This window comes from Zasmidium cellare (assembly GCF_010093935.1).
Source record: "Zasmidium cellare ATCC 36951 unplaced genomic scaffold M409scaffold_46, whole genome shotgun sequence".
Classification (NCBI taxonomy): domain Eukaryota; kingdom Fungi; phylum Ascomycota; class Dothideomycetes; order Mycosphaerellales; family Mycosphaerellaceae; genus Zasmidium; species Zasmidium cellare.
In genome coordinates this window covers 112,641-130,333 of record NW_022986990.1, presented here as the reverse complement: position 1 = coordinate 130,333, position 17,693 = coordinate 112,641, and the positions used below count along the sequence as shown (strand labels likewise).

The following is a 17,693-nucleotide window of genomic DNA, read 5'->3' as shown; positions in this document are numbered from 1 at the left end:
GGTAGGCGTTACGAAGGTGCTTTGATCTGGGTATAGAGGAGGGCACACGACGAGCTTTAGCAGCCTTGACTGCATGAAACGGGCCTCTCACGAGGACGTCTGACGAAATGATACACATTTTACCCGGCTGGTTTTCCTGTTCAATCCCCCATTCCTCCTTCGGGATTTGAATTCCGCTCGGAGCACAATCCCGAGCGGCCTCAGTTGCCAATTCTCGAGTTGCCGCTTCTCCTCACCTCGACTTCAACTTAGGCTCAATCGTGTAAACTGGCAAAAGCGATGACGAAAGTGAGTCAAGAACAATTTTAAGACTACGAGCCCCTCGATTGCAGCTTGTTGAGTGTAAAATCCACATACCATGGCTCCAACCTCACCTCTCACCCGAAGCCGAGCCTTCACAGCAGCCGCCTCGATCGCCTCAGTAGCAGGCCTGCTAGGTATTTTACACTACCTGGACATTCCCTCGCTCCTCCAACAAAGAGTCAAATCCCGCAAGGTCTCATCGAGATGCTACTCCCAAAACGAAGAGCCCTCCCTCGCAGCGTTCAAAACCCTCGTGGAACAAATCACGCTGAAGGAGACATATCCACTGGCCAGCGATATCCAGAAGAACATCCCGATCTACGACTGCAGGACGATCACACGAGAGAAGGAGCATGCGTGGCAGGATGAGTTGTACCACGTCCTTGTGCATGGACCGGGGGTGTTTGTTCTGCAGAACTTCTTCACGGACCATGACCCCATCGATACCGCCAACGCGGCCTACGAGACTATCATCGCGGACGAGCTCGCTGCAAATGGTGCGAAGGGCGACCACTTCGCCGCCGCAGGCACGAACTCCCGGATCTGGAATTCGTTTTCGAAACACTGCCTCCAAACCCCCCGGTCCTTCCTACAATACTATAGCAATCCGCTCTTCAAACTCGTCTGCGAAGCATATCTCGGTCCCGCATATCGGATCACAAGCCAAGTGAACATCGTAAGACCCGGCGGGAAAGCGCAAGTCTGCCACAGGGACTACCACTTGGGTTTCCAAACCGCCTCCGACTGCGCCAAATTCCCCAAAACACTCCACACCACGACCGCCTTCCTCACCCTCCAAGGCGCCGTCGCGCACACGGATATGCCCCTCTCCTCTGGCCCCACGAGGTTCCTGCCGTTCAGCCAGCTCTTCGAGGAGGGCTTCATGGCGTATCGACGGGCGGAATTCAATGAGTATTTCCTGCAGAAGTACGTCTCGTTACCGTTGGAGAAAGGCGACGCGGTCTTCTTCTCCCCGGCACTCTTCCACGCCGCGGGGGAGAACACGACGAAAGACTTCTCGCGCTCGGCGAATTTGATCCAGGTTAGTGCGGCGTTTGGGAAGACGATGGAGACGGTGGATTCGTTGCCGTTGATTGAGGCTTGTTATGAGGGTTTGAGGGCACAGGTTGGGAAGAATGGCGGATGGAGTAGGGACAGCGAGGCGTTCGTGAAGGCGGTGGCGGAGGGGTATTCGTTTCCGACGAATCTGGATCGGAGACCGCCTGCGCCGGGGGGTATGGCGCCGGAGAGTGAGCAGGAGGTCTTGAGGAGGGCGGTGGAGGAAGGGTGGAAAAGAGAGGAGGTTATGGATGTCTTGAGGACGATGAGAGAGGATTCTTCGGGGTAGATTGGTAAAACCGGTACATATCAAAGTTCGCTCGATGAGAACCTCATGTACATCGTTGTGGGACATTATTCTCACCCCCTCCGACGACTCCACCCGCCGCCACCGGGCCAGTGGCCACTCTCAGTATCGTCCACAAACCTCGACATGTCGGCCACACTAATAAAGCTCGTCACTTCATCCACATTAGCCATAAGGTCTGCAGAAGACTGCCTTGGCAACGCCGGGCCCGATTGCTGCGGCTGCGGCGAGGATGGCGAAGTCGAAGGCGAGACTGGCAGTGTCGATGGAAACGCTGTCTTCCGAGGCGTGACCGCGATCGTCTCCTCGTCGTCCTCATCCTCGTCGTCCTCGCCAACGCTCTTCCGCGCGAAGCGTGAGAACAACGATGCCCCTTGTGCCTGAACCTTGGTCTTCGTGCTTCTGCCCACGGGACGCTTGGCTTTACTCGCGGGTCCCTTCGGCGTGACCGCATGACACTTCTCCGGTCTCTCGAGCGACAGTTCGTCTTCGTCGGTGTCGACTGCCCACGTATCCCGTTGTGCACGAGTCACTGTGGGGTGGGAAGTACGCTTTCGCTTTCTTGGACGAAGCAGCTTCCCCTGTGCGGATGGTTGGGCATCTCGTGCTCTGGACGATTCAACGTCGCTGACGAAGAGGCTGGACTCCTGTGACATGGCGGACACGGAGACGCCGCTGTCCGCTCGCTGCTGACTTGGAGACCGAGACGTCGGATTCGCGGAGGCTGACTGATGGTTTTGCTCTGCCTGACGTCGAATGGGCATTGGTGATGGCGATGGCTCTGGCTCCAGCTTGGCCATCGGACTGTTCCTCTCCGTAGCCTTTGAGAATGGCGAGACCTTATACTCTGGACACGCTTCGTCTTTGATGGGGAAGTAAGAGCGGAACCTATCCCAAACCTCTATTCTCTTCTCAGTCAAAGGTTGATAGTCGATGTCAACTCGTGCTTGGCCTATTTCGTCGTATTGCAAGTCGTCGGCCTTGATCACTTGAAGGACAAGGTCCAAATGAGTGTCGTCGCCCTCAATCGCAACGATTGTGGTCACGACGTAGTGATCACGTCCATTGATGGCAACGGCTGGGAAGTTGTGCTTGTCCTTGTCCAAGTCGCCGGTCATATTGGCAAAGCGCACGGTCCATTTGGTCAAGCCAGCTCGTGGTTCTCCATCCTTGCGGTACGCCGGCTGGTGCTCCTTGCGGGCATTGGTGGAATGGAACAGCGGGAACGTGATTCGGCCAGGCTTCGATGCCAGAACGTTGAAGATCATGACCACACGTCTGCCGGTGGGCTGTTCGCCATCCCTCTTACTCATGATGGTAGTGAGCCTATCATCCACCCAGTCGATCCGTGTCCGCTTCTTGACTCCATCCGTCTTCACGAAATTCCGCCTAATCAATCCACTTCCCTGGATGACATCGGTGTGAATGTTCTTGTCCCATTCCTCTCCACGGCAAATGTATAGAACACCGGCAGGAAGCTGCTGCGGGTGATTCTCTGGGTAATGCTGGAGGGCGGCATGGCAGGTGGGATGTCGGTCTTGGGGATCAAAGCAGCGGAAACCCCTGTTCTTGAGAAAGTATTCATCGAGCTCCTGTCGAACGTAGGCGTTCTTGGCCCCGCCGGCGGTTGAGATGGCGCCATGAATCTGGATAGGTTAGTGGAATTCCATTTCCAGATGAGATGCTCACGATGCGGTAAGACATACTTTCTGACCAGCATGTTGCAGCAAGTGGCTGTCGAGCAACTTGGTAACTTTGTTCAGCTGATGATCGAAGAACTCCTTCATTTTCTCCCTTTGCATTTGGTCAGATTCCCACACCATGTCCAAAGACACTGCAATATACCAAGGCACATCAATATCCACCTTCGCAAGACCGTTGTTGATTTTGTCCCAGCCGGCAGGTGCTCGAATGGTCAATTGGAAATCCATCTTGTTGGGGAAGTCTGGCTTTACTCTCTCGAACTCGTCCGACACACGGTACCGAAAAGCCTCGATTGTGATGCCCATACGTCTGCACACTTCATGGACGTCCTTGCCGTGCTTGAGGACATCAGGACAAGTTTCGACCCACGCTGCGCCAAAGTCGTTTATCTGCTGTCCACCCGCCATGCCGCCTTCATCATGGTCAGATGCGTATCGAAGCAAATGTCTCACGGGAACTTACAAGTTGAATGGTTGCCAACGAGCTTCAGGACACGTGTATGAGGTTCCAACATGCCACTTGAAATGTCCTGTGAACGTCAGAAACGACAAATGCTTCGGGGTTGAGATATACTGACCACTGTGCCTCTGCCGATGTCTGTCGTTACGATTACATGCCCTTCCTACGATATGATCAGCCCCCGTGAGTTCTGTGGCGGCATGCATTACTCACTGCTACGTGTCTGTTTTCTTCTGCACAATGAACTTCGGAGGCGACAGCCACCAGCGACTCATACACCGGTCCAACGTTATTGAAACCGGCATCCGTTGCTGCTGCCACCATGATGCTTTGTGCATCTTGACTCCAGCCAGCGGGAACCATGAGCAGAGTCTCAACCTGGACGGTGTTGGCCCAGTACTCTCTGGCCTCGGCTCCGGGCTCTAGACCTGCCAAGTGGGAATGGTGACTGACCAGTCGATCGATGATCATCTCCCGAACTTGTCTGAACTGCATTGTGAGAAACTCCTCAAACGTCTCCATATTACCATGTTCAGCCCCAATCGCCTTGAAAACGGCTCTGCCTGTTGGCGTATTTCTGTATCGCTTGTGCAATACCAGTTTCCAAAGCTGACAGACTTTGCCAGTCTGTCGCGGATGGTGTCTTGACCACAAGTTGACGTCGCGCTCTCCCCAGATGAGACGACCATCGCCAAGATCGCCTTCGAGGACAGCCTTCTGGACGACTGAACCTTGTCCCATGAGTCGAATGGTGAAAGGCGGCGGGTTTCGCTGTGAAGCACCTGCCGGGATCCATTGGGCGCTGATCTTCTCTTCTCCAGTGCCGTGATCGATGACGATTCGAAGAAGATTCCTGTCATGGTCCATTTTGGAAGCAGATGGTGCCATGTTGTCCATGAACTACCAATGAATGAGGAGGGTGACTTGCAACGAAAGGTCTGAGCACCTAACAGAGATGGAGCAGATTGTGGACGAGCCCAACCCTGGTCACCCAAAAATATTGCTGTACCAAAGCTGCTGCTTGTCCCGGACGGGAGGCATTGATTGAGACAGCGTCGGGCACTAGTATTGGCACTGTTTGCAGAATGCTCTCAAGCTGGCAAGACGGCAAGCCACATGCATACATCGGCTCTGTATGTGACCGGCATGCAGGCGGATAGCTGTCATTGGTACCTGCAGGATACAGTAAGGGGCCTGTGAACAGTCTTGTTTTGGGCTAGACATCTGCAAAAAGTGACGTGCATGACGGATACGTGCTGGTAGCATGCAGTGTGTTTGCCTCTCGGGTCTTGGCACGGATACAACAACGAGGTTTTCCGTACCTACACTCGTCTAGATGGAATCAGCTTGAACAATATTGCAGCATGCCTCCAAGCAATCGGGAGGTGTGTGGGTTCGGTCTGGCTCGCCACACACGTTGAGGAGCATGCCGGCTGCTTCCCACGCGTGGCTCGACGCACATGAAAGCTGCAAGTCTATACCGGAAATGCAGCGTTCCTGAGGTGGAGATGGTAGAAGACATGTCGCATCGTTCAAGTTGAGGAGGAGGTTGGAGTCGCACACTGGAGTTGAGGAACGAGATTTGAGTGGGTCTCCGGGAGCACCCATCCAATCACAGGCCCGTTCTGTCAACGTCACTCTCTCTCAAAGCCAACACCGCAAACACTCGACATGACGTTTACATACGCATGTTGCGGTGACACTGAGCCATGCAGGCGTCCTTACGATGCGCTAGATGGCTCAGTGCAGGGCGGCGGCACGGCTGCGCTCTTCCCTAGCAGACGCACGCCAACAAGACTGCGCTCGCGGGTAAATGCTGCCAGGTGAGTCTGAAGCACACGACAATGCAGCATCGACGGCCAGCAATGCATACAGCTGCAGCTTTGTCTCTCAAAGCTTGTAGGAGTCTCATTAGACGCAGTTCGCTGCCACCACACAGCCTGCACGGGGACAAGCAACAATACAAAGCCACTCGCTCCCTCATCGCCAGAGATGGGCGAACCCAGTTGGGATCAACTCTCAAATTCATCGCTATCATCTCCGACAATGTCGAGACTTCGAGATGTTGAGCGACAGAGCCCGGTGAATCATGCGTTTGACATACTCATTACTGACGTTGATGCTGTCAAGGAGCATCACAAGAATCCCGACTACAAATATCGGAGTGCAGACAAGATCAAGAGTGCTCTGCACCTGCTGGCCCGACAGTACAACCTGCAGTATAAGCCAGACAGACGTACGAAGACACCATTGTCACCACTCACGGGTCAGAAACTGTTCGACCTGATCAAGAACAAACTCAGCTTGACCGAACCCGCCCTCGCTCCGTTCTGGAAGACTGGATCCGAATTCGATGCCATACCACTTAAAACTTTCAACGAAATTCGACAATACAGCAACTACGCCCAGAAAGCGTACAGCATGATCCCTCATGGATTCGCATCCGTCACTTGGCGACACTCTGAAGTGGAGAAGATGTTACTGGAGTTTGAGCTCTCCGATGCTTCTTTCATGCACCCAGACTCCCGGGATCATAACGACTCAACGCGTTACTCCACTCCTTCGCAGCAACCTGAGGACTTGTCTACGAGCTTGCCGGGACCTGCGGTTCTTGGCAAGCGATCTGAAGGGCAGGCCAACCCAGACTGGGAAGCGGAAGATCCTAACACCGAGCAATCGAAAGACACAACGATGGTCCCGCCGAAGCCACCAAAGCGCCGCCGGACAGAGTCCAAGTCTGGCGAAAACCTCCAACCCATCGACCTGAGCTCGACGACAGGATCAGATGTTCAACAGACTACCATGTCCACCCGCGAGGACGAGTTCGACATCAACGAGGTCACCAACGCCATGAAACGTCTTTCTGGGGAGCTCGGCACCTTCGTGACTCAGCTCTTCAAGCATTTCCATCTCCAGCAAGACTTGGCTGTGGTCTTCGACCCCAAGATCAAATCAAACGGTTTGCAACAACTGTACAAGGCCTGCTGGGGCGATGAGTGGCGGACTGTGGTCAAGCAGAATCGCAAGCTACTCTCCGCGTCCGATGTCGTGCAGTCTCTTGTATCGGCGTACCTTCACCTCCACGTCTTCCAGTCCGATGACACCCATTGTATTGAGCTGGCCAAGTCGATGGAGGCAAACGCGGCTTACACATTGGTGAAAGACGTGCTCAGACCAACATTCCGCCTGAATGGTGAGTCTACCGCCAAGCTTCCTGAAATAAAAAGCTAACATATTTCCAGATCAGAACGTCAGCAGCGCGCTCTCCACGATGCTTCTCAACGGCGACATTGCACAATTCCAGCACTACCACAACATTCTCATGCAACAAGTCCCCCTCTACATCATCAACCACGAAGACACAGGCAAGAGGGCCTGCATCACCTTTGCCAACGAGCTCTTCGACACTCTTGAGCCTCTGATCAGTCAACTCAGCAGAGTCGCCGAAGCCTGCAATCCAGACGAGGAGTTTGCAGACTGGAAGACGAAGCTTGAGATTCCAGCCTATCAGTTGATGGATCAAGCATTCCAGGTCAAGCGGAACGCGGCGCCGAACAGCGAGTACGTATTTGAGTACGTCTGGCGACAGAACGGCACGCCGGTCGACCCTGACTTCATGGAGGCAAAGGCGCCCAGCGCTGTTGGCGTTCCTGTTGTGGTCCTCACGACTCTGGTTCCAGGTCTACTGTATCAGCAGAAGGGTCAAAAGAACTGGTTTACGGTACAGCCAGCAGAGATTCTTGAGAAGGTCCAGGACGACAGGTCGGCTCAGGTACAAGTGCATCAAGGAATGTGACTGGACAGACTGTTCCAATGGGTAACTTGTACTGGAGAAGCGGGTTGCAGCATTTCTTGAGATGAATGTATCGTTGGTGAAAGATTTTAACATATTGCAACAAGTGGTGGCCGCTTCAACTTTCTTCACAACCTCGTCCCCTTCCCAATCCCCTTCTCCCTCGACCCCTCAAAAACAACGTGCCCATACTCCGCAAACCCCTCATTTCCACACCTCAACACGTTTCCAAACTGCTTGAAATGCTCCGTATGGTGATACACATGATGCTTCTCCGTCGTCTCCCACCCAACGTAAACCACATAGCCCGTCTCAAACCTCTTCTGCTCCCCCTTCCCACTCAAACTCACGCTCAAAGGTCCTGGCATAGTTACCACAGGCTCAAGAAGAGGTCCTCCAGAACATCCAAGACAGCCGTCGATGTGTCGGACTATGTGCGTCCACAAGGGCCAAGCGTAGTCGTTCCAGACTTCGGTGGTGTTGTAGTAGATTGCCGTGCCTGTGAAGGGTGCACCGCGGGCTAGGGAATGATCGGTTGGAGTCCACGATTTCATCTGTGCATGCCGTGTAGTCTTGACTCTGACCGAGAGCTTTCCGAGGATAGCGAGGAAGGCTCGGTGGCTGGCTGAGTTGAGCCAGTCTTGATGCTGGGAGATTGACTGCCGGACTATTTCACAAAATCTCTCTCAGCACAAGCACAATTGCATATGTCCTCCAACAGAAGTGTCGTCTCATGGAACAAATCGAAATAGGAAACAAACATAGCCTGATCTCCCCTGATTCGCCGCTTCGTATAGCAGAGTTTCCCCTAAATTCGTAGTAGGTGAATTGCAGATCGCAAAGCCAGAACTTTCACTCACCGAGGTGCAACTCCACATGCTCCGGATGCTCCAGACTGCGTGCCCAATACAACCGCTGGAGTCCAGGCGACTCGCAAGCGTCGAGAGCCTCTGCCCAGAGCCCGGTGTCGTCCAACTTCGCGTCCGGGTTTTGCTCGAAGCCGAGATGTATAATCTGTGTAACCGGTGCGGTGCTCGTCATGGTGCAAAAGGTTGATATCGCCGGTGAATTCGCCGAGTAGCAAGACGGTTGTTAGGCTGTGATGCCGCGTTCATATATTGGAAAGAGGGCAAGCCTAGCTATTGTAGGATCGAACGGACCGAGCTGCCTAGCAATCCCTGGCATTGAGGGGTTGGTGAACATGTGAAGTCGGTACTCCACGGCTGAGGATCCATCCGAGTGGCTCGTTAAATGTTCAGTTGTAGTAGCTGACGATAGCTCGTCCCCAGAATCCTGAATAGGCTCTTCTTGGTCACAGCTGATCTCCCCAGGACCCGGCCAACATGCGAGAAGCTGAGAGCGTGACGTTAGCTGACTTGTCACTCCTCTTGCTGAGGGGTCGCTACGAGGGCTGAGAGCCACCACGAAGAAGGGAAAGGATTGTTAGGGTGTTGGTAGTCCTGCTCGAAACTTTAATCAGCTGTCAATCGACTATTATAGCAATAAGCGCCGGGCAAGAACTGACCTCATCTCAACATTCCATACCACCATCTATTCTACTCTGCTTCAGTTAAGCCAACCAGAATGCCACCATTCACAGAATTCGCAGTGAAGGAGAAATACACTTACCTCCATGGCTTCGACAGCTATCATGAGCATGTTGTCTTGCAATGTCATCCAACTGAGATAGACTGACAGTAAGCAGAACCGAGGCCATTCCAGGTGCGAGTCCACTGGTCAACAATTCTCCTCAAAAGCCATCGTATGGCCTTCGAACAGAAAGAATCTCGGGTACATCTTTCACAGCACCAAGGGAGCAACTCATGCAGACATGGATGTATCGAGCGAATCCTTCCCTGGATCACAGCAAGTTTGAGCCAATTCAAGGGGCACCAGCGGTTCCCAGCAATGTGACGCCCGACTCCTATATGTGGCCGACGTTTCCAGGGGATGACCAAGCCGACTGGACGAAACAGAAGCTGCTCGCTCGCAACGGGGATCCAATGGCGAAGACAGGAACGGGGATATGGGTCTTCAACATCGCCAAAGACATGGCTCCACGAACGGCATTCTCTTCTCTGGACGGAGACTGTCTCATCATCCCACAAGCCGGCGCCCTCGATATCCAGACTGAACTGGGCAAGTTGCTCGTCAGGCAGAACGAGATCGCCGTCATCCCTCGAGGCATTCGATACCGCATCACATTGCCAGCAGGTCCAGCCCGCGGGTACATCTGTGAGCTCTTCCAAGGCCATTACAAGCTTCCAGATCTCGGTGCTATCGGATCGACCGGTCTAGCGAACGTTCGTGATTTCCAGATCCCTAAAGCGTATTTCGAGGGGCAGTTGCATCAGGGCACTGCGTATGCCAACGATGAGGGCGAGTGGACCATCATATCTCGGTTGGCCGGCCGACTGTGGTCATGCACGCAGAATTCTACTCCCTTCGATGTTGCAGCGTGGCATGGCACCAACTACCCCTACAAGTACGATCTCGGTCGCTTTTGTGTCCTGGAGAATGCTGCCTTCGACGAGCACGACCCCTCCCTGTATGTCGTGCTCACAGCACCCACGTACGCAGAGCCAGGCCACGGAGTCGTTGACTTCGCATACGTGCCGCCGCGCTGGAAGACCTCTGAAGACACTCTATGGATCCCCTACTACCACCGAAACGCAATGAGTGAGTTCTTTGGCCCAATCATCACGTCGCAAGATCCGAAGCATCCTTTGAATGTGGCCAGTAAGAACAATGAGTTCGCGCCATTTGCGGCCGGTCTAAACGGATGTTTGACTCCTCATGGTGCATCGGAAGAAGAGTTTCAGAAGGCATCAAACCAGGACCTCAAGCCGAGGAAGGACATGAATGAGGGCATGTCGATATTCTTGTTAGAGACTTATCTGCCTCTGTACGTTAGTGATTGGGCGGATGAGGTCGCCGTCAAGAACTTTGGAGGTCGGAATGAGAAACCTAAGGCAGCCAAAATGTAGAGGAAGTGGAAAGTGCAAAAGTGAAGCAGGGGAAGTTGCCAAAACAGCCGAAGTCTGAACGGAGAGCAAAATTTTTCGATATCGACCCACTTTCGAACGAAGGCTCGGCGATTGGAAAGAAACAAAAAAGAACATTGAATAGCTCATCGCTTTGCTCGTGCCATGATTCGAACTAATAATGTTAGCCACTAGTCTTGCTTCAAGGGATCGAATGCTCTACCATGGGTTTCTTCGGTATCGGCATTTGACCACACTAAGGTGGAAGGTTAGCAGTTGTCGTAGACTCGAACCAGGGCACTTTATGCTCTTGGGTATGTATACGTACACGAAACGTGCCTTTTTTTAAGGTCAGCGAATGACTTATACTCGAAATGGGGTACTTTGAGTATACTTACTCTGAAAGCAAAGGGCAAGGTCAGCGAATGACTCAGACACGAAACGGGGGTCCTTGAGTATACGTACGACCACTGCACTACACGAGCTCTCTGGATGATGGCGGCATTGGTTCTCAAACTTACTATAAATCCCCACCGCCGTGCATCTTTCTGCAGGCACATCTTGTGCAAACAGCACATGCACTCACAGGAAGGCCACGGTCACTCTTTCATGCTCCTACCCGTGCAAGCGAGCACTAGCCCGTGGAGCTTTGGTCATAATTGGGCCTTGGCGCCGTTTCGATATGCCTTTTTTCTTTTTGGATCGGGGGATGGTTCCTATTACTTCGTCGCAGCCGACAGGCCACTCTTGGTACCGACAATGGACACGACGTCTTCATCAGACACCACATGCGACAGGCCCACCCGCTGAGGGATATGCCTCGCACTTGCTCCCCAGACCAGAGCATACTTGAAGCTCTCCTTCAGCGTTCGATGGATGGCATCGCATACGTCCTCGATCGTACTGTTGTTGCGCACGATCAGTGCGTCACTGAAGTCAGGCTCGATACCCTTCCGCTTGGTGTAGATGCGCATGAGACGAAGTTCCTCCCAGCACCGCTCTACTACGTCTTGAATGCCCAGGTCAAGCTCGCAGCTCATGACCGCCGCGTTTGGTTCTCTGGCAAGCTTGTCCAGGAAGTCGAGGCTGACGCTGTCGATCTTGTTGTAGACGTATATGCACTTGATGTAAGTCCTGTGGTTCTTCATGATCACATCAATGAATTGGTCGACAGTGGCTATGTATCGTCAGTGGGCGTTTTTGCATGTTGAGTAGCTGCCATACCATTTTCGTCTCGGACGAGCACTTCGCAGTTGAGGATACGGTAGTCTCGTAGGATGTTGTAGAGCATCTTCTCATCGAGATACTTCGGCGGTGCTTGGAATGTGATCTTCATGCCACCAGCTTTCTTTTCCTTGAGGTAGATATTTGGCGGTTCTTGGTTCAGTCGAATACCCACAGCCTCCAATTCGGCCTCGAGAAGTGCACGCTGCTCGGCTCGTTTGGTGGCATCTAGGACCATGAGAATCATGTCGCTTGTCTGCGCGGGATTAAGCCTTGATAAATGTTGATCGAAGTTGATCTGCCACTGACCTTCGCCGCAGATATGACCTGGCGTCCACGACCTTTGCCTTCTGCAGCACCCTCAATGATACCCGGCAGATCGAGTACCTGGATCTCAGCACCTCCATACTCCAATACCCCAGGGATCGCCGTCAGGGTGGTGAAAGAATATGCCGCCACTTCGGATTTCGTCTTCGTGACTTTCGAGAGAAATGTCGACTTTCCCACAGAGGGAAAGCCGACCAGGGATATTCGAGCGTCTCCAGATTTTGAGACATCGAAGCCAGTTCCTGCTGCTCCGCCTGCTCCCGGGCCTGGTTCGAGTAGTTGCGCACGTAATCGGGCGAGTTTTCTAAACATGAGTTAGTGCGTGAGCCGAACATCGATTCGGCGTTTACTGACCCCTTGAGTAGACCGAGATGATATTCTGTGGCCTTATTTTCTACATTGAGTCAGCATTGTGAAGCCGGAAACTCGATAGCATATAGCGATCATACTCTGTGTCCTCCTCATCTCATCCTCAATCCTGATGAAACACATTAGCCACGAACAAACTTCACGAAGAAATCGCTCTTACTCCTTGATCTTGTCTGTGATGTTGACCATCTTGGCCAAAGAGGCTCTCCAGTTGGAGAACTAAGCCTGTTTCGATGGGTAGGTTGCCCTTTCGGCTGGTGGAGAAGGTGGATGATCGATTAAGAGAGATGTTAATTGAGGTGTCGTTGGAGCGAAAGGATAGCAAGCTCGCAGGAATCCGATACCGAGATGTCGACGGATCGTGCCGTAATCTTAAAAACACGTGGGACTCAAACAGACGTCACCATCCACATGAGCAAGAGCGTTCGACTGTGGCAGTCTTCAACTTCGACACATTTTTGTCAAAACGGAGTCGGAGGCGGACGATAATTTGAACATGTCAGGTCCGTCTTTTGTCAAACTTCCCCTTTCCTCCTGGCGATAGCACGAAACGACCATGCTGCCTCCCGGACTCAAGACCGCTCGCGAGGTCAAGCGGCATTATGATCAAGTCTACGAACAACATATGGTCTCTGGACAATACTACCCCTTTCTGTACCCCTGGGCCACGGTTGGATTCGCAGTCGTCTTGATCTACCTCCTGATCGATCATCGACGTTCTCCAACATTGCGTTCGCTCAGGAACCCCTTATTTGGCTTTCTGTGTGCCTTCTCAGCATGGTGCATCTTGACGAACAAGGCTCGAAGTTCGGCGGCAGCATATGGAGTTGGCTTGGTATCAGCATGGGGTACGCTTTGGACTGGAGCGATCATGTTCTTCCATGATTGTCAAACGGACTTTAAGCGAATAGAGCGTGCAGACAACATCGCTTTGAAGAAGATCAGCGGGGATGGTCACGATGGTCACCCGAATGGCTCATTATCGAATGGTTCCATCCACAAGCCAACGGAAGTATCGACTAAGAAGGACGAGCGACTTCTTTCGAAAGCAGACAGAGTCGCCACACAAGGTTCTTGGCAACGAACAGGCCCACTCTTCTGGCAAGAATACCCAACCGCTCCCTTCATCGAACGACTCGACTGGATCCTCGACGCCTTTTGCGCCTTCCGAGGAACAGGCTGGACGTTCGAAACCCACGGCATAGCACCTTTACCGCCCTCAGTCACCGCCGAACTCTCAGGCACGCCAACCAAAAACCCCGACCCAACAATCATGACCAGCCGGTCAGGAATCCGACGATTCACCAACCGCACCGCACTGCTCAAAGACTGCCTAACCCGCCTAACAATCGGCTTCTTCATCCTCGACCTCATCAAGACCCTCATGCACCACGACGCCTACTTCTGGGGCTACATGGACGCCTCCGCACCGCAATGGTTCCCCTCAACCTCGCCCATCCTCCTAAAATCCTACCGCCTCCTCCTTTCCCTCTTCGGAATCCACTGCGCCCTCCTCCAAATCTTCCACCTGGGCCCCATCTTCTTCACAACCCTCCCCTTGGGCGTCCGCTCAGAACCCTGGATGAACCCCCCAGATTTCTACGGGAACTACTCCGCCGTGTGGAACAAAGGCCTCGCAGGCTGGTGGGGAAGCTGGTGGCACCAAACCTTCCGCTACGCCTTCGAAGCGCCCGCGACACGCCTCCTCGAAGCCCTCAACATCGACAAACGCTCCCAAAAAGGAAAACTCATCTCCCTCTTCGTCGCCTTCGGCTTATCAGGCACGCTCCACGCTTGTGGAAGCTACACGCAATTAGGAGATACACGTCCACTCATGGGTCCCTTTCGCTTCTTCATCCTCCAGGCCGTCGGGATAGTCCTGCAGATGCAAGTCACACAAACCCTCCGAAGAGCCGGCATCACAGACAAAATCCCACAACCAATACAAAAGCTCGGCAACTTCCTGTTCGTGAACATTTGGATGTACTTCACCGCGCCTTTACTCGTCGACGACTTCGCGAAGGGCGGTGTGTGGCTATACGAACCCCTGGCAATCAGTCCCCTACGCCTGCTAGGCTTCGGAGCTCCAGATGACAACGGCTACGATTTATGGTACGGCCTCATCTTCTGGCGACTAGGGAAGCACTGGTGGGATACAGGCATAGCATTCTAACTAGATAGATTCAAAGATCTTCAAATCCACACTTATTCTGCCAAGAAAAAAAAACCATGAAGAGTATACGTAAATTTCTGGTACACAACACACATCTCAAATTTGTGACAACAATGCTTCTTTGGTATTGATCCGAGTTTTTCACCTTTTCATTCCAATCAATCACACAATCAATCCGGCGGAAGTGACCTCAACCATAGCAAATCTTCAGGAGTGAGAAATGCACTATCCACGGCTCCCCGTCTCGCGACGCCGCGCTTCTGCTGCCATTGAGCCGGCTAGACTCCTGAATATGGAACGTAGCGCCAGATTCTCGCCTTCATGTCACCAGAACCAGTTGCGAAGAGGCCGCCCATTGGCGATGGGGCGACGGAGATGACTATCGTTCAATGTTAGTAAGTTGGGTCAATGAGAAGAGGTGATGTTGACTTACCGCTGTTCTTGTGGCCTTGAAGCATGAGCTGAGCGGCACCAGTCTCTGGATCCCAGAACTGCACGCCTCGATCCTTGGACCCAGACATGACCCAAGAGCCATCTGGGGTGAGCGCAACGCTGAGCACAAAGTCCTTGTGGCCTTCGAAAGTGCGGATGCATTCGCCGTTCTTTGGGTGTGGTGGGTGGCCTCCTGGGATGTATTGGCCACGTGGGTTGAGTCTCCACATTCTGATGGTCTTGTCGAGAGAACCAGAGACAAGGTGCTCTCCCGTAGGGCTGAATGCCACCGAGTAGACACTGTCCTTGTGGCCTTGCTCGCCTTCAGTGCGCTCGACAAGAACACCAGACTGAGTGTCCCAAATACGAACGCTTTTGTCCAATGAACCTGCCGCGACGAAGCGGCCATTCGGAGACATGGCGACGGTGGTGACTCCGTCTTCTATCGACAGTGTGAGGACGCACTGATCGTCTCGGAGGTCCCAGATGCGGATGGTCCTATCGCCCGACCCAGATGCAATATACCTGCCGTCAGAGGCAAAGTCGAGGGAGTAGATATCCTGGTCGTGACCAGCGAATTGGTGTCGGATCTGCTTCTGGGCAATGTCCCACACGCGAATGATCTTGTCTTCTGCGCCAGTGGCAAGATATCTGCCATCAGGGCTGAAGCAAACGCTCCTGATGTAGAGATCTCCCTCGCTGTTGTTGCCATTGTCTTGAAGGTGGCAGACCTGCTTGCCAGTGTTGACGTCGAAGATCTGTGCAGATCTGTTACATCCTGTGGCAACGAATCGTCCATCATGGCTGAAGCGCACGCAGCAGACAACACTCTGGTGAGGAAGGTTGTGAACGAGATCAACGTCCAGTCTTCGGTGCACCTTTGGGTTGAAGACTGCGTGCCAATCCTCACCTTGGCGCTTCAAGTGTGGTGGAAGCTTGTCGGGATCGTACTCTGAGAGCTGGTTGCCAATGGCGTCCAAATCCTGATGAGTGTAGCGGAAATCGGTTGCGATCTGCGCATTTGGGTTCGCAGGTGGTGGTGTCGGTCTAGGAACCTGCGGGCTGCCTGGGTAGGCATTCGCTGGGTTTTGCTGTGGTGTAGCTGGACCGCGTAAAGGGCCAGGTGGTCCACCGACGCGAGGCTTGCCTGCACCTGGAGATGCAGTTGGCTGGGGCGGTTGCCCTGGACCATAGCCGTTGATCCCGGCCGGCGGTTGTTGGCCATAAGCAGCGAATGGATTGTGAGGAGGGCCTGGAGGTGGGTTCAGACCGGGAGGACCCCCACCAGGAGCCATGTGACCAGGCATCCCAGGTTGAGGTTGCTGATCTTGAGGAGGAGGGGGCGCAAGACCTGGACCGCCTGCACCGCCCGCCATGATGCCTTGGAACAAGTTAGCTGGACCGTGGCCAATGGCCGGCGGTGGCGGCTGTGATGGAGCAGCATGTGGACCTTGCGATGGACCTCCTCGTTGCTCCAGCTCATGGCGAAGACGAGCGATCTCTTCTTCGTATCTGGGTCGTGTCAGCTACATGTACCGAAAACTTGAGTTGCTGTCAGACGAACTTGTTCTTCATAGCCACATGGGTCGTCTCGAGCTGGTAGATCTTGGTCCGTACGAGCTCCATCTCCTGGATCTGAGCGTGCACTATGTTCAGAAGGTTGTTAGCAAACGATTGCTGGGAGACGCTGGCCCTCGACATGTGGGCCATCTTCGTATGGACAACGTTGCGTGTATTCGAATGTAACGCTGTAATGTTTCTCGCGCAAAACAGAAGAATGTCCGCGATGCGCGCTTTTCCTTTCTGAAGCGCGCACTCGCCCTCCCGTCATCACGCCCCTGTCCATTTCCGCACCACAGGATTGAGCGACTTACACTGATGCTCGTGCTCGGTGGAACGGCCTGCTTGCTGTTCAAACTCAGCGCGCACCTGCTGCAGCAGCTCATTCAAACGGTCTGCGGGCTGTTGCGGCCCTGGGCCGGGGCCCATGGCGCGGTGCGCGTTGTACATGTTCGTTTGCCCAGCTCTTGGAATGATATGCGATCCGCGCGGAGATGGGTGTTTGTACGTGGGCGTTCGCGAGGACCGACAGCGCGGCAGCGGCGGTCAGCTGAAACGGGGTTTCCTCGTGAGAAGGCTGGCCGCGGAGGTTTAGGTCGAAGACGGGCGTAGCCGGCGGGGAATGCGATGCTGCGATGGCGATGGCGATGTGGTGATGGCGGTGGTGGTCGAGGAGAGGCGCGGCGGCGGTGGAGTGTGCAGAGAGCGACACCTGGAGCAGCGGCGGAAGCGCTTAGGAGGCACCCAAGGCTTTTCAGTCGGTCGCCTGGCAGCAAGAGCGACCAGTGGACCGATGGACCAGGGCAAGAACACCATGCTCCACAGTCGCAAACGTGCAGGGATGCTCCGCGTTAGCTCAGAGCTTCCCGCTGCAGCCACAAAGTCAAAGGTGGCGGCTCGTCACCAAAAGCTTAATCGCCAAGCTCAGCATCACCACCACCGCCCTCCCCTCCTCCTCCCTGCTCGCAGCTCGCGTGTCACCGGTGTCCCATGCCTGCC

At 53.9% G+C, this 17,693-nt stretch overlaps 8 protein-coding genes across 8 annotated transcripts; 4 read left to right on the top strand and 4 right to left on the bottom strand.

The window, feature by feature from the left end:
- Positions 1-358: 358 nt before the first annotated feature.
- M409DRAFT_59741 (uncharacterized protein) lies at positions 359-1,651 on the top strand (the record flags this gene model as incomplete). The annotated part of the gene is made up of 1 exon (XM_033814285.1): positions 359-1,651. The coding sequence occupies one exon, from the start codon at positions 359-361 to the stop codon at positions 1,649-1,651; it is 1,293 nt and encodes a 430-aa protein (XP_033661599.1).
- Positions 1,652-1,722: 71 nt separating this feature from the next.
- M409DRAFT_59740 (uncharacterized protein) lies at positions 1,723-4,720 on the bottom strand (the record flags this gene model as incomplete). The annotated part of the gene is made up of 5 exons (XM_033814284.1): positions 1,723-3,315; positions 3,376-3,785; positions 3,836-3,857; positions 3,951-3,995; positions 4,046-4,720. 5 exons carry the CDS (start codon positions 4,718-4,720, stop codon positions 1,723-1,725), a joined length of 2,745 nt encoding a protein of 914 aa, XP_033661598.1.
- A 1,158-nt stretch (positions 4,721-5,878) lies between these two features.
- M409DRAFT_59739 (uncharacterized protein) lies at positions 5,879-7,628 on the top strand (the record flags this gene model as incomplete). The annotated part of the gene is made up of 2 exons (XM_033814283.1): positions 5,879-7,025; positions 7,075-7,628. 2 exons carry the CDS (start codon positions 5,879-5,881, stop codon positions 7,626-7,628), a joined length of 1,701 nt encoding a protein of 566 aa, XP_033661597.1.
- Positions 7,629-7,753: 125 nt separating this feature from the next.
- M409DRAFT_28845 (uncharacterized protein) lies at positions 7,754-8,666 on the bottom strand (the record flags this gene model as incomplete). The annotated part of the gene is made up of 2 exons (XM_033809201.1): positions 7,754-8,292; positions 8,486-8,666. The coding sequence occupies 2 exons, from the start codon at positions 8,664-8,666 to the stop codon at positions 7,754-7,756; spliced, it is 720 nt and encodes a 239-aa protein (XP_033661596.1).
- Positions 8,667-9,209: 543 nt separating this feature from the next.
- M409DRAFT_70243 (uncharacterized protein) lies at positions 9,210-10,612 on the top strand (the record flags this gene model as incomplete). Its single annotated transcript, XM_033818642.1, has 2 exons — positions 9,210-9,280; positions 9,331-10,612. 2 exons carry the CDS (start codon positions 9,210-9,212, stop codon positions 10,610-10,612), a joined length of 1,353 nt encoding a protein of 450 aa, XP_033661595.1.
- A 716-nt stretch (positions 10,613-11,328) lies between these two features.
- M409DRAFT_70242 (uncharacterized protein) lies at positions 11,329-12,718 on the bottom strand (the record flags this gene model as incomplete). The annotated part of the gene is made up of 6 exons (XM_033818641.1): positions 11,329-11,786; positions 11,834-12,089; positions 12,143-12,464; positions 12,515-12,554; positions 12,610-12,638; positions 12,690-12,718. 6 exons carry the CDS (start codon positions 12,716-12,718, stop codon positions 11,329-11,331), a joined length of 1,134 nt encoding a protein of 377 aa, XP_033661594.1.
- Positions 12,719-13,085: 367 nt separating this feature from the next.
- M409DRAFT_59736 (uncharacterized protein) lies at positions 13,086-14,702 on the top strand (the record flags this gene model as incomplete). Its single annotated transcript, XM_033814282.1, has 1 exon — positions 13,086-14,702. The coding sequence occupies one exon, from the start codon at positions 13,086-13,088 to the stop codon at positions 14,700-14,702; it is 1,617 nt and encodes a 538-aa protein (XP_033661593.1).
- Positions 14,703-14,980: 278 nt separating this feature from the next.
- Positions 14,981-17,144, bottom strand: M409DRAFT_59735 (uncharacterized protein; the record flags this gene model as incomplete). Its single annotated transcript, XM_033814281.1, has 4 exons — positions 14,981-15,081; positions 15,136-16,646; positions 16,699-16,780; positions 17,009-17,144. 4 exons carry the CDS (start codon positions 17,142-17,144, stop codon positions 14,981-14,983), a joined length of 1,830 nt encoding a protein of 609 aa, XP_033661592.1.
- Positions 17,145-17,693: the final 549 nt, after the last annotated feature.